Genomic DNA, 16084 nt, shown 5'->3' on the forward strand with positions numbered 1-16084 from the left:
TCAAAATAAGATTTGGTACCAGTTTTCTAATTGTGGGTTCTCTGTCAGTTTTTGCTATTAAGAATGGCAAACTGGAAGGTTTCCACCTTTTCTAATGATTAACAATAGATACAGCATAGGAATGATTTATTCCTTGAAAATTAGAGAGAATTCTGACCATAAAACCATTTAGGTATCCTTTCAGGAAGTTAAGAGTGCATCCTATTAACTACAAGTTCAATTTTCTTACAGGACTATAAGCCATTAATGAGGTGTTGAAGGAAGAAAAGGAAATTTGTATGGATTTAGGAATTTGGTCTCACTCCAGTTTTTCCCTAATACTTTGGATCATGGTTTAAGGACATCTTCATTTCTAAGGAAATACATAGACATTAACACCAAGAGTAAAAGCAGAAAGCCACGTATTGCACATGTTATAGCTACAGGCAGTGTTATCGTTACATTTCAGCATCCCCAAATCAGCCATGAAGCTAAAGCAGCTAAAACATCTATATACCTCGGATATACACAAATCTCAGCAGCTCAGTTAAACTATTTACCCCAGACCCTTATCTGCATAAAGAGAAGAATGATCTTTCTCCCTCAATGACTTGGCCTTCAGAGATGTTAAATTTACTTACTACATTGCTGAAAAGCTAGGACTTAAACAGTATGTATCAAAAAGCATACATTTTAATGAAGGCATGAGAATTCCCATGTCATAGCACTGACAAAAGGCTGAAGAAAATTCTAGATAACTGCTAATTAAATATTTTCCATTAGCAATTTCAAGTGATTCTTTTAATGCTTAACATACATTCATTTGTCCCAACTCCAAAACTGTAACACTGGAGGTAAGTATGCCAGTTAAGTTTGTTATATAATTACAATTATCCTTTCTCCCTGGCTCCAAGGAAATAAAGATGAAGACTACTTTAATTACTGAAATAAAAGAACGTTGGATTTTATTATTTTATTATTTATTTGTTTGAAACAGAGTCTTGCTCTGTCACCCAGGCTGGAGTGCAGTGGCACAATCTCAGTTCACTGCAACCTCCACCTCCTGGGGTCAAGTGACTCTCCTGCCTCAACCTCCTTAGTAGCTGGGACTACAGGGGTGTGCCACCACACCCAGCTAATTTTTGTTTTTTTTGTAGGAACAGGGTTTCGCCATGTTGTCAAGGCTGGTCTCAAACTCCTGGACACAAGAGATCTGCCCGCCTCAGCCTCCCAAAGTGCTGAGATTACAGAGGTGAGCCACCATGTCTGGCCTAAAGTTTATTTAAAAAATATTTTTTTATCTTGCTATATTGCCCAGACTGTTCTTGAACCCCTGGCCTCAAGCAATCCTACATCCCCAGCCTCACAAAGTGCTGGGATTACAGGCATGAGCCACCATGCCTGGCCCAACAACGGATATTTTAAAGAAATAGTATGATTAATTCACAGGATTAAGGTTGATCTTCAATCATGTCTGTACCCAACAATAATCTCTACTATCCCCTTGTCTGTTTCCCAAATTTTTAAAATGTATTTATCAGATAAACTTTCCTCAGACACATGTTCAAGTTTTCTTAATGCATTATTAAATCAGCTCACTATCATTTTTAAAGAGGTAACCCAAGTAAAGTACTAGGGAAGGGCTAATAAGCAAGCTCATAATTAGAATCAGCTGTTGCTGTTATTTAGCGTCACCTAATTTGGCATTTTATATTTCACTTGTGGTTGAATGATTCACTAAAAAATAACATTCATACAAAGAAAGTAACATCTCAAAATCCAATATGGAGCAGAGATTTCTCAAGGACTGAAAGTAGTAATTATTAAAAACTCTTGATTCATAAATGATAGCCTTAACATTTCCAATTTTTTAGTCCAGTAAAATTAAATAGACAACCCAGGAGAACTAAAATAATGGGAAATCTTGGGTTTTTAAGTTGAAAAGATAACTTTTTGTAGCTCCAGTAACAATTAGTTTTACAAAGTTAAATGTCTTAGGAATTGAGTTTGGGATGAATGTGCTCACCGCCATGGTGTCATGATGGTCATATGTACAGTCGTGAGTGCCTCTTACCTGATACAAAGGGCCATCCTGAGAGCAGACTTGCGAAGCTGAGCAGTTCAGACACCGAAACTGCGGAGGAGATGAACTCATCAGATAAGAGGCATCCACAACTGGACACATATTTAAAATTGATTATTTAAAATAGTTTAACGTCAAACACAAGAGTCAACATGATTAATGGTAAATAAACACTTTCCAAAAAAATGGTAGTTGTTTTTGAAAAAAAGATTTTAATAACTTAGTAACTGGTAAAATTTAGCTTGAAGTAATTTTAGCATCTAGATAGGAGTTTTAATATTCTGCAAATGCAAAAATGGTGGCCTCTTCTTTCTATATCCTTTAAAAATACTATTTCCTGGGAAAACCTCACTTCTTGCATACACGAGGGACATCCTCGTTCTTCCATCCCTTCCTCTGATCAGTCTCTCCCAGATCTCTTCTTCAGCTTCCCCTGAAAGTAATACTGTTCAAGGAAATCAGAGCTCTGAGAGGGACACGGAACTCCGCTCAACCTATAAGGCATCTACTTTCTGTTATATAGTAGGTTCTTTACATTGCTTTATATTGCTGATTATATTAGCATTAGATTGTGAGCTCCTTGAATCTATATTTTAGTCACATTTGTGGTCTTAATAGCTAAGGCCCAGAACTGGCATATATCAGCCATCAGATTTATGAGTAAAACAATGAGTGAACACACTTTAAAACTACTGAGTAGATTCATTTGTTAACCTACTACTTTAAAACAGTTTATTCACATTAAAAAACTCATTCCCAAATCCTAATTCTTCAATATTATGCTAAACTCTTATTAAATATAATTTTAATTGTAATTGGACTATAAAATAAAATGTATACTTTAAAATTATGCATATATGAATTCAACATTGCATACTTTTCAAAATGGAAAAATTAAATACATAAAAAATTAGGTACAAATTAACCAGGATATTTCTAACATAGCAAAGCAGGTTTTTAAAAGATATACTTTGAAAGATTTAAATAAGCATTGATTAAAATAAATATATTTTTAGGCTTTTAAATAAAAATTAAGGAATTTTCTATTTTCCCAAAATACTTTAGTGATTTTTTTCTCTAACAGTCAGTCCTTGATTTTGGGTACAGTGTGCATCAACATGCTGTAAGGCGGGCACAGCTCGGCTCTCCTTTAGCAACCTTCTCCTTTTGCTCTGAAGAGTCCCCAAGCTCTGGTCTATCAGACTTTGCGTAACATTGAAAATCCTAAACAGGGTTCAACAAGAGTAAGTTGGAAAGTGGCAATTTCACTAAGTGATTCTTTTTTTTTTTTCTATTGATCTCTTTGGTATCAGTCAAGATGTATATACTTGCTTTTCTTACAATTGCCTGCTAATGCAAATAAAGCAAAGGAAGACAAGCATGGTGTAGTAACTTTAGGTGCTGGACTGGCAGAGGATAAAACTAAATCAGAATGAGCTGGGAAAGGGGGGCTGTACTGAGAACTACCCAAGAAAAGGGGAGCAGGAAGAATGTGAGTCCATGATGAAAGCTAAGGCTAGATAGAGATATTGACAATAAACTCTCAGGGATGAAACTAAGTGAAGGAAGAGGGAATTATAATCATAATAAAGGTTAATATGCATAAGCTATTAATAAAATAATATTTATCATGTCAGACACTCTGCTAACACTTTAGTATGTAATATTTCATTAATTCTTAGTTTTACCCAAATTTTAAAGAATCAAAAAATTGAGGCAAAACTAGGAAGCAGGACACAATTGGAAGAAGATAGCTGTAACACATAACAGCAAAAGATTCACATTCAGAACACATAAAGAGATCCTAGAAGTCAATAAGAAAAAGACAATGATGAAAAAGAACCAAGGCAATGAATATGATAGGTAAGTTCACAGGAGAAATACAAAATAGATGATATGCAGTGTTGGTGAGGATGTCAGAAAATGGATGCTCTCATACATTATTGATATGTTTGTAAATTTCAAATAATATCCACTAAAACCTTTTCAGAGGACAATTTGTATCTACCAAAATTTAAAACATGCATACTCTGTTGAAAATCCACTTCTAAGAATCTAGCCAATGGATATGCTTGCATATGTGTAGTAGGTACTGGAACACCTTGCTTGTAATGTCAAAATACTTGAAAAAAATCTACATGTCCACCAAACGAGTGTGTTAATCAAATTATGCTACAGCCACACAAAAGGAATACTATTAATGTACTAAAAAATTGTTTCAAAGTTTACTGATTCTGCACAAGACATTATCAAATTTTTAAAAAGTTGTAAAACAATACATATGATTCCACTTATGTTTCAAAAAATGTGATGACCCCTGGGTATGAATAGGGTGAAGAAAGTCCAAGTATTAGATGGATGACAGATCAGACGACATAAGTCCCTTCCAAACTGAGATCTGATTCTGTAATTCTGCATTCTCAATTTATAGATGTGGAAACCACAGGGAAAGTCAGTAGTCACAGATCACATCTCTTGAAACACTATTACTCAAAGGATGGTTCAAAGATCAGATGCATTAGCATCTCCTGGGAGTTTGCTAGAAATACAGTAACCTGAGTCTCATTCCCAGACCTACTGAGTCAGAATCTGCATTTTACCAAGATCCTTAGATGATTTAAATTTGCATTAAAGATCAAGAAGCGTTTTTTTTTTTTCTTTTTTCTCCCACTAATAAGAAAAAGATTAATGCCAAGCTTGAGTATAGAATCGTGAGGTGGCAATACTGATATGAACTGAAAAAATTTTAAGAGCTAAGTCTGACTAGCTGTTTGTTTTGATTCCTAAAGATAAAAATCTTTCAAAAATGCATAACAATGGAGACAAGGGTCTAGGGAGGGCAGGGACTATAGAAGACAGGCTTAGCCTGAAGTGGAATTGCCCCAAGATAAGGAGAGCAGTGGCACAGAATCCGTGTGGTGCAGGGAAACACCCCACTATACTTGAGAAGTTGAGGCAAAACCAATTATCCTGAGATTCTTCCTAAGAGGCTAGAAGTAGAGCAAGGTAGAGGGGTAATCTGAATATGGAGTACCCTTGTCGGAGATGAAAGACTCCAGGGGTCTGAGAGTGGTATCCAATATGAGGAGGAAAGAAAATGACAGATCTATTCCCGTGTGTAGAATAGATGAGGAGACATCCCACAGCACCAAATAGAATAAAAAACCCGCAAAGATGCCAATTCCAGCCAAATCAATCTAGAAATATAACCCAGTGCCAGTCGCAATCCTATTCTAAAGCTTATCTGGAAGAATAAATGGGTAAAGTTAGTCAACACAATTTTCAAAAGAATTGGGGATTTTGCCCTAATAGGTACTAATACACATCATAAAGCAACCTAGAAGGCCCAACTATTTGCCTTATAAAACATGTTTAAACTTCATCCAAATTTATCCCAAAGAAAGTAGACAACTGGAGGGTTTCAGAGAGGGGTGTTACGTGATCAGATCTTCATAGAAGGTAGATGATGTGTAATGCTGGTACAGAGTAAGACCTGCTCACAAGAACAAAACAATGTCTAGGAACACACACACACACACACACACACACATATATGCGCACACACATATATACACACATATGCACAGACATGGTGACATCTCAAAACAATAAGGTTAAATATGGATTATTCAACATTCAATATACTGTATTTCCGATGTAAAAACAATTTGAAATAAATTAGAATCTTAACCTTGTGTTTTTGTATAAATAAATTAATCTCAGGTAGCCTTAAATGTTTAATACAGAAAAGCAATAGAAACAAGTAAAAGAACCACATAGTGGTCATTAGTTTAGGAAATAAGCTGACTCCAGCCCAAGGCAGAGCTAGTTAGCCAATAGGTAGACTAATAAGAGCTCTTCAGACATCCTGGCATCCTGCTGGCAGTGGATGATGAAATAAGAAGGGATGTGATCACAACAATATGCTTCAGGAGTTTAATCAGGAAATGATTGTTTTAGTGATACGGTTGCGTTCGTCCATGTCACTCAACTGTCAGAATTCATCTATTAATATTATAATAATTTGTAATTGGAAGCTGAAAATTGAAAATTTAACAGAAAGAAAGGAAGCTGAGATTCAGATAAATAAAAATTATCTTTAGGATATATTTCACATAATCATTACCTTATAAAAGATAACATTTTCATTCAATTTACTCTTTGAACAAGTATTGAGTATATATGCTGGGCACTGCCCTAGGTGCTGGAGATTTAGCAGTGAACAAACAAAAATTCCTGTCCTCAGATTATATTTTACTTAGGGACAAACAATAAACATATAAATAAGAGGCATAATATGTCAGAGGTGAAATATTGTGGAAAACAATAAGGCATGAAAAGGGAATAAGAATGCCATAGGGAGAGGGGGTTGTAGTTTTAGAGGAGGTCAGAGGCCTCATTGAGAAGGTGACATAGAAGCAAACTTATTTAGGTGAAGGGGGTAAAGGAAATGAGTTAGCTGGATACCGGGGGAGGTGAGGGTAAGTGGGGTGTGGTTGAGAAAACAGGCCAGTGTGGCTGGAGTGCTGTGGGGCCAGGGAGACAGAATAAATGAGGAGAGAGAGCATCTGGGGAAGGCTGTATGGGGGCCATATATGTAGGTCTCTAGAAAGATTCTGGATTTTATGCAAATTAAACATCATTTAATCATCTGAGGAATCAGAGAACGGGGTGGGCATGTTCTAACCTGTTTTAAGAGGATCGTGCTGGCGGCTGTGTGAGATGAAGATGGAGGTGGGGCAAGGGTGGTGGCACGGAGCCTTGCTAGGAGAATGGTGATGGTGGGCTGGACCAGTAGTGAAGTGGACGAAGTGAGACATAGCTGGATTCTGAATGTATATTTTGATGGTGAAGGTTACAGAATGTGCTAAGAAAGGATGGATGAAAGAAAAAGGCAGCAATCAGTGCTAACATCAGGCATTTTGGTCTGAGTAACTGGAAAAACGGAGCTACCAATCTTAGAACTACTGAGGTTGTGATGACTGAGGGTGAAACAGGTTTGGAGAAGGACAGCAACTAAAAAACAGGTTTGTCACACCAAGAAATGAAATGGGCTAATATATTATTTTACTGTTGCACTAAATGTAAAGGTAGTGATTTTTCTGTTTATTGGTTTAGTTTCTACCTGAATGATAAACCATAGCTTCTGAAGCACTTTTTGAACTTTTATTAAAATATGCCTTAAACAACCAAAAAATTTAAACTATTCACAAATATGTAATCAGAAATGTAATTACAATAAGGACTGATTTAAATCGTAGTCTCTTACTAAAAATGTCTATAAATTATCTCTTTCATATTTTGACATTAAAATAATGGCAGTTGGGGGAACTTTGGGAGGAGATCTTGTAAAGAACAAGTGAGCCACTTGTAGAGGTCATGCAGTGGATGACCACTTACATCTCTTTAACCTTAAGGCAAGTCTATTCATCATGGTGATTTCAATCACTAAAACACACTGCAATGCCCGCTAAACTATCAAAGAAAGCTGAAGTTACATTCAATACAATATTATGTGTAATATCATAATATCCATTCCTCAACAGTGGTGGGTAAGAAAGAATTTACTACCTGTGCAATCTGTACCTGGTACCTGGAACATTTTGATCGTAAGGATTAACTGAGGGTGACTGATATATGTACAGTCATTTAAAACATAAAATGTTACAGAAAGGCAGGTTGTAATGTACCAAATACAAAGGTAGTTAGATTTTTAAAAATATGAGCCACAAAGATGTTTGATGAGTTCTTCAAGGGCACACACTATTTGGTGGCTGGTATTAGAATGTAATTTTTTCTTCCTGCTTTCCGCTGTTAGCAAAAGTGTTCAGTCTCACAAGGAAGGCTTTAACCAGGGCTTTTACTACATCTCAAGAAGGAAAAAACTGCTGATTTACAAATGTAGGTGCTTCATTTATTATTATATAATATCAAGACATTTCTTCTGCAAAAGAACCAAATATCTTACCCATAAGGCAACAGGCAATGAGTTTTTGAGGCTTGTTTTGTAATAATTCCACAAATGTTTACATTTAATATAAATATGTTTTGGAAATACTGTAACATGACAACCCGCATTATATCTGGATTCTATATTGCTTATTACTGTGTGAGGTCAAATTTCTTAATTTTGTGTTTTTTTTTATAATTTACATTTTCATAAGAAAATGTAACAACCCTAGTTTACAGAATAAATTACACAGAGTATGGCATATTATATCATAAACACCACAGAATCTTAATGTCCAAAAGATAATCTTAGACATTATCTACTCCAAGCTTCTAGTCAATCTTAATTTATGTTTATTTATGCACTCAGATTATGAAGATAATTTCTGATAGCATTATTGCCATATTCCTTAGTTTCATATATCAGTCCTATAATCCCTAGTACCTCAAATTTGCCTAATACCCCATGCTTGAACCTAAGTTATAGTTACTACTATAGAACTTAGTAGAACCTAAGTTACTATTGTATTCCTTAGTCTCATATCTCAGTCTCATATATCAGTCCTACAAAATTAACCAGAATCAAAGATACAGTTCAAAATACAAAGTTCGCCTTTTGGGTTTTTTGGGTTTTTTGGGTTTTCTCCTTTGAATCATTTCTCCCATATGTTTAGGGCCTAAGGCACAATAATCTAATTCTGGCATCAGAAAGCACTGCAAACTCACTTACCCTTAAGTCCGAGTTTATATTTTCAATGAAAAGGAGGTACCTGAAAGAAGTTTATTTAGATTCCACCCTATCTGTCCCCTCTACCACAACCAAAAATATACACCCTTATCAACTATTAATCATATTAGTCAGGAGAGAACTTAGTTTCCCCCACTCCCATTCCATATACATAAATGTTCCAACAATTTATTGGGTTTAAAAAATATGTTATCTTCTCTGTCTTGGTTAGTAGAGTCCTGAACATATTTAGACAGGGTTTTAATCTCACTTTAAATCTAATACAATCACATTTACTACAGACCTTGATTTATACATAGGACCAATTTTCAGAGTGCTAGGAGAAACAGTAGCAAGAAGAACCAGTTTTTTCTCCTTCTCAAGCTAGTTTGTCTTTTTTAGTTTCTAATATTGTTAAATTTGAGTAACATAATGGTATACAACTAAATAAACACATAGGTAAATATAAAAGCAATTTACGTTTTCGCCTCTTAGTCGCCATCTTGTCATGTAGATGAATTCCATAGTATGATCCTTCCCCATAATTTCACCATTGCACAGCACATCCAACTTTAAAAAGAATAATTGTAGATCTATTAACATAATGTTGAATTCAAAAGTATTTTGCATATTTTTTGAAATTTCAAAAAATATTCAAATAGTTGGAACAAAAGTATTATCATTATTTTCAATAGGAAGCATTTATTCTTCTCCTAAAGCATTAACAATTTGGATGTGTTACTTATATGGTGTTACTATGCTGTATACTATATACAAGATACTGTTTATCTTGTGCCATATACCTGTATCTCAAGTTCATACACATAATTTACAAATGCAATGTAATCTTTCTTAGTCCAAATCTGTCATGTCTCTTAGCGGTTTAAGGTATAGTTCTGTGACTGCCCCTTTCTGAACAAGAACCTGCAGAAACCTCACAGTTCCTCTCAGCTCCTTTGGCTTCTCAATTTCTCTCTCAGAATTCTTTTACCTTCCCAAGATTTGAAGGGGTTACTTTTTTCTTATCAGTTTGGGGTTGAAGAGGGAAATGAATGAATGTAAATACAGTGATTTATGGGGCCTTAAAGGTATATGAGAATTTTCAGTAATTACCAAAAGTTATTAATTTGATACAAAGGTTAGGACTATGCCACAGGTCTGTGTCTCTTAGGGCTGTCTGGCTTCTCTGGTTTGCCTGGTTGGTAATTTGCACAATACTTACAGGATCCTCTTCCCACTTTGCACAAAGCTTCGAAAAAGCATACTTATCAGCGTTAACTTTTGCTCCAAGTTGCAGGAACTGAAAAACCCCTAAATCTTTAGGAAGGCTACAGGAACTGTGGCTATAATTCACTAATTCAAGAAAGCATAATTAAGCAAATGTTTATCATCGATCCCTATAAATAAAATAATATTTTAGTTCTCTAGCTATTAAAAACAAACTGGAAAGATTTCATTTGAAGTGTGGGAGGGGAAGAAGAATGAGTTTTAAATAATTCTGCATCTGGCTAGACAGAGACTACAGTTCTGAACTTTAAGATGAATATAGTTTCAGTTAATTGCATTAGACATGTAAAGCAAAATTATTAATTTTTTGATGATTTATGACTCATATGGACCTCAAAATGTTTTTCAGGCATTATTTTATTAACTTTTGAAAGAATAAAGGAGATAATTTCATTTTTTAAATCTTTTTTGTAAATTAATTCATAAGCAAAGTAAAGGGTCTTACTTAGGACGCATTTTGCTAATCAGGTATACTGCATCTGTTAGTGTCATTTAACAACTAAACTATCTTGCCTCAGTTAGCAATGCTGTTACAAAAGCTTCAGCTGTCGGGTATTTCATTAAACTATCCCCCTGCATGCTAGGCAGCAAAGTAAGTGGGGAACTGAAAAAGATTCCCAAAAGTCATAGGAAAAGTCCTTTGAATTGGGATAAATAAGGAGGAGTCAGTGTACTGAATCTCTCCCCCTTCCATCTTTGTTTAAAGGGAAATATATACATGCCAGAAGTAAGACTATGTAAGAGTAATAGTTCTGTTAGTAATAACAGCTTCCTAAAAATTAGAAAATGTTAACTCAATGAATCAGACTTAAAAGGAAATAAAACCACACATGGTATTTTGCGTGAAGAAAATAAAGTGCAAACCAAATCATAAAAACAATTTATTGTCTATTTTTCACTGTAGTTGTATCCATACATTGTCACTATCATTTATTTTTACCAAATACATTGGGCTTTGATACTTAACTTCCATAATATTTTCCTAAAAGTTGATGTCTCCAGAATTTTAAAAAATATTTGTAGAACCATGCCATAATAACAATTTTCAACCCATAGACTAGTTATCTGAAAGACATTTTCAAATAAGCTCAGGATCAGAGGCTTCCTCAAAACATGGACATAATACCTGTTAATGTCTATCACATTTTATTTCTCCTCTGATGACTCTTCATGATATTCATATTACTGCAGATAAGCCAGAAAAACTATGCTGTCTTTCCTTTGATGTCTTTGTTTATACAGGAAACTAGTCCTGGTCTTTAATTTTCTTTTCTTTTCTTTTCTTTTTGAGATGGAGTCTCACTCTGTTGCCCAGGTTGAAGTGCAGTGGCATGATCTCGGGTCACTGCAACCTCTGCCTCCCAGGTTCAAGTAAGTGATTATTGCCTTGTCCTCCTGAGTAGCTGAGATTACAGGCGTCCACCACCACACCTGGCTAATTTTTATATTTTTAGTAGACACGGGGTTTTACCATGTTGGCCAGGTTGGTCTCAAACTCTTGACCTGATGTGACCCACCAGCCTCAGCCTCCCCAAGTGCTGGGATTACAGGCATGAGCCACCATGCCCGGCCAGGTCTTGAGTTTTCTAGCTGCTACTATCAGAACTCGAAAGGGAAGAAGGGGAAATTAATGAGTTGTAAGATCATCATTTAGGCAGGTTGGAAATGATAGCCATATTTCCTTACTATGTTGTAGTCATAACTCTAGGATTAAAAACATTCTCTAAACATGGAACACATGACAAGCTTTGCTGTGATCAATATCACGGCAGTTTACCTCTTCTGTAAATAAACTGGCAAATTACATTTATGCAGCTATAATATGTTAGTTTCATCTAGTGCTAAACAAAACCACTTCTGCATTTCATGGAACTGTGATTACTTATGAAATTCCTTGTGATAAAAAGACAATGTTTTACATTCTGAAGAAGTCTATAAAGAATTGGTAATAATGGATCTCAAAGATCTCACATAAAAAATGACATACCCTAAAGCATGAATACATTTAGCTGGTATATTTATTTTGGGAGTACTTAATGTTAAGTTCTTTAAGTATCTCTTCCAATTATAAAACACTAAATGTATTAGTATCATAGTTTATTCAGGATATGTTCAATTAGAAAATACATATTACCTAGGTAGAATAGTACATTCTGAAAATTAAATTTTTAACATGAAAATATCCAATGTTTCCACAAAAATTAATTTGAATATATTCTCAGTTTTCACTTTTGTTAGAATTTTACTTCAAATCAGAATTATCACAATGATCAAGCTTAGATATTATTTAACTTACCTCATAAGAACTTGGAAGTTTTAGTTTTAAACTTAGAAATTTTTTAATAGTTCCCACAGTTACACGTGTAGAACATCGAATGAATTTCTTCATTAAACCCTAAAGGAAATAAAGATTACCAGTTAAAATGTTCTATCTTGCTTCTGGTGAAATCATAGCTACCATTTCCACTATCATTTTGAGTATTTTTAAAATGTATTGTGAAAACATTTCAATTTATAGCCTTTTAGTACTTGCGAGCAAAAATATTCCTAATTATTGGATACTTACATGGCATTCTTCAAGAATGTATTATCATGTGTACTAGGAATATCCTGGAAAATAGGCAATCTGCTTACCTCTAGACATTTTAGTAAAGAAAACATAAGTTTAAACTAAAATGAAAAAAAAGGTCACAAAAAGCATAAAATATTTTATTATAAAGTATAACTTCTGAAACATGAGGGATATTTTCTAAAATATGGTATCACAGCTTTTAAATAATTTTAGAAAGAGCAGTGATTTCAAATGGTACTCTGAAGAGCCATAGGGTTCAACAGAGAGAGGCTGGTTAGGCCACAGCATGCCCCAGAAATTAGAAGTTGCATAGTGTGGACCTCGTGTTGGGAAGAATCACGTCTGGTCAGTGTCTGATAGGCTGTGCCAGTACTTTACTGGAAGAACAAACTTCTATGTGCCTTGATGTGTCTAATTTGTAAAATGTGCAGAGCAGTACTAATTCACTCTTAAAGCCTGAATATCACTAAAATATAAGAACCAATCCAGAAGGGACACCCAAGCTGAAAATGAAGCAAAATGAGGTTGCAGACATAATAAATACAAACCAATATGTGAAACAAAATTACATTCCACAACCTCAAAAGTTATCAGAATACTAAAACACAGAAAACAATAGAATCTTTTAAAGATATTACTCCTATTTGTATGTATAGGAAATGAGGTCAGCATCTGGAACAACATCTCAGTGTTCTTAAATTCACTAAGTCATAACTATTCAATGTTTATTTCCTAGCAGATGTTTTCCTAGCAAAACATATTCCCTGGCCAAGACCAACAGAAATAAATTAACAAATAATAACCTGGTCACAATACAGATGATAAAGTATCCATTAAAAGAAAACAGAAAAGTTACATTTAAATCAACACATATTCTACCCATTTCAAATGTGAAGACGGATATTCTAGACAGCATGAAAGCAAAGGGATAAATGTACAAGTCTATCTTCCCTGTTAGCTGTTCACCTTCTCAACTATCCCAAGGTTTCCTGTCAATTTTCTTCTTGCCCCAAACAGCTTATAAAGAATCATTAGCACATTTTTACAAGCCTAAGTCAGAGAAGAATATAGGGGTGTAGGTTGATCATCCCAGTCTGAAATCTGAAATGTCCCAAAATCTGAAACTGAGGGCTGACATGACACTAACTCATTTCAGATTTGGAAGCTTCAGCTTTAAGTATATACAATGCAAATATTCCAAAATCCAAAAAACTTTTGGTCCCAACCATTTTGGATAAGGGATACTCAACCTGTACTGGAAGACTCTTAATTTGTGTATTTTTCATCTGCCAAGAAATCAGGAAGAATCTCCAGAAATGATGTTGGTATCACTACTCATAATCTTTCAGAGATTAATAATAGTTTTTATATTATTGACAAAGTTGTACAACCATTACTATGATCTAATTCGAAAACATTTTTATCATCCTTAAAAGTAACCCAAATCCATTCACAGTCACTCCCCAACGTTCCCTCTTCCCAGTCCCTGACAACCCTAATCTACTTTCTGTCTTTATCCTTGTCTGGACATTTTGTATAAATGGAATCACATAATATGTGACCTTTTGTATCTGGCTTCTTTCACTTAGCATGAAGTTGTCAAGGTTCATCCATTTTGTAGCATGTATCAGTACTTCATTGCAGTTTATGACTGAATAGTATCACATTTTCTTTCATTTTGCTTTTCATCAGTTCATAGACATTTTGGTTGTTTTTCACTTTCTGACTATTATGAATAATGCTATTATGAATATACATATACAAGATTTTGTGTGAACATGTTTTCAATTCTTTTATACAGTAGTCCCTCCTTATCTGCAGTTTCACTTTCCTTGATTTCAGTTACCCAGTCAATGTATCACTGTCCAAAAATACAAAATGGAAAATTCTAGAAATAAACGATTCATAAGTTTTAAGCTGCATACAATTCTGAGTAACATGTTAAAATCTTGCAGCATCGTACTCTGTCCTGCGCAGGTTGTGAATCCTCCTTTTGCCCAGTATATTCATGCTGCATAGGCTACCTGTCCATTAGTGACTTAGCTATCTCAGTTATCAAATAAAAAAAACCAGTATATACAGGATTATTTGGTACTATCTGTGGTTGCAGCATCCATTGGGGGTCTTGGAACATATGCTCCACAGATAAGGGGGGACTACTGGATATGATCACATACTTAGAAGTGGAATTACCACGTCAACTCTTTGAGGAACGGCTAAACTGTTTTCTGCAGTAGCTGCACTTTCACCTTCCCACTAGCAATGTATCAGGTTTCAATTGTCCACATTCTCTAACATTTATTATTTTCCTTAAAAAAAATTTCTGGCCATCCTAGTAGGTATAAAATGATACCTCATTGTGGTTTTGATTTGCAGAGCCCCAGTGACTAGTGATGTTTAGCAACTTTTCCTGTGCTTATTGGTCATTTTTATAACTTCTTTAGAGGAATGTCTGTTCAAGCCTTTAGCCTACTTTTTTCCAAATTGGGCCATCTTTTCATTGTTGATTTATAAGAGTTCTTCATATACCTGTATATTAAAGGTTTATCAGATACGATTTGTAAATATTTTTCCCATTCTATAACCTTTTCACTTTCTTAAGTGTCCTTTGATACACGAGAGTTTTATATTTTAATGAAGTCCAATTTATCTATTACTTTTCTTTTGTTGCTTGTGCTTTTGGTGTCATTTCTAAGAATCCACTGCCAAATCCAAGGTCATGGGAATATCTTAATTTCTCCTTCCTTTTGGAAAGTTATAGATTTTTGATGAATATAGATTTACTAGTTGACAGTTTTCTGTCTTTGAGCACTCTGCATATATTATCCTATTGCCTTCTATCCTCCACAGCTCTCTGTGAGAAATTGGCTACTAACCCTACTGGGGGTCCTTTGTGCATGAGTCACCTTTATATTGTTGCTTTCAAGATTTTCTCTTTGTCTTTCAATAGTTTATGATGTGCCCAGGTATGAATTTCTTTGAATTTATCATACCTGAAGTTTGTAAGCTTCTCAGATGCTTAATGATTTTCATCAAATTTAGTTGGTTTTTTTGGGGCCATTATTTCTTCAGATACACTTTCTGTCCTTTTTTCTCCAGTTCCTCTCCTTCTGGAACTTCCATTATGTGTATGCTGATAAGCCTGATGATGTCTACAGGTCTCTGAGGACCTGGTCATTTTTCTTTATTCTATTTTCTGTTTCTCAGACTGAATAATTTCAATTCATTTAACTTCAATTTTATAGGTTTTTTTTTTCTTTGGCTCAAGTCTGCTGTTGAGCCTCACCAGTAAAATTTTCATTTCAGTTGCTATACTTTTCAACTCCAGAATATTTAAAAATATTTAATATGCTGTATTTGGTGAGACCATTCTTGTATTTTCATATAGGTGCTCAGACCATGGTTTTGGTTCTTTGTACATATTTAAACAGATAATTTCAAATCTATGCCTAATAAGTACAATGTCTAGGCTTCCTCAGGGACAGTT

General features: G+C 34.7%; 1 protein-coding gene across 3 annotated transcripts in view; it reads right to left on the minus strand.

The window, feature by feature from the left end:
- The window catches only part of PCGF5 (polycomb group ring finger 5), a 123085-nt gene that overhangs the window by 10798 nt on the left and 96203 nt on the right, over nucleotides 1-16084 (minus strand). For 2 of the 3 annotated variants that reach the window (XM_030940533.1, XM_010363518.2), the window contains exons 7-9: nucleotides 12322-12420; nucleotides 9219-9308; nucleotides 2054-2113 (exon numbers count right to left, since the gene is read on the minus strand). In XM_030940533.1, coding sequence (XP_030796393.1) covers nucleotides 2054-2113; nucleotides 9219-9308; nucleotides 12322-12420 — 249 coding nt within the window. The remainder of the gene's footprint in view (nucleotides 1-2053; nucleotides 2114-9218; nucleotides 9309-12321; nucleotides 12421-16084) is intronic. The other variant, XM_010363520.2, reaches the window with a different exon arrangement.

Source organism: Rhinopithecus roxellana, chromosome 11 (assembly GCF_007565055.1).
Source record: "Rhinopithecus roxellana isolate Shanxi Qingling chromosome 11, ASM756505v1, whole genome shotgun sequence".
Taxonomy (NCBI): Eukaryota; Metazoa; Chordata; class Mammalia; order Primates; family Cercopithecidae; genus Rhinopithecus; species Rhinopithecus roxellana.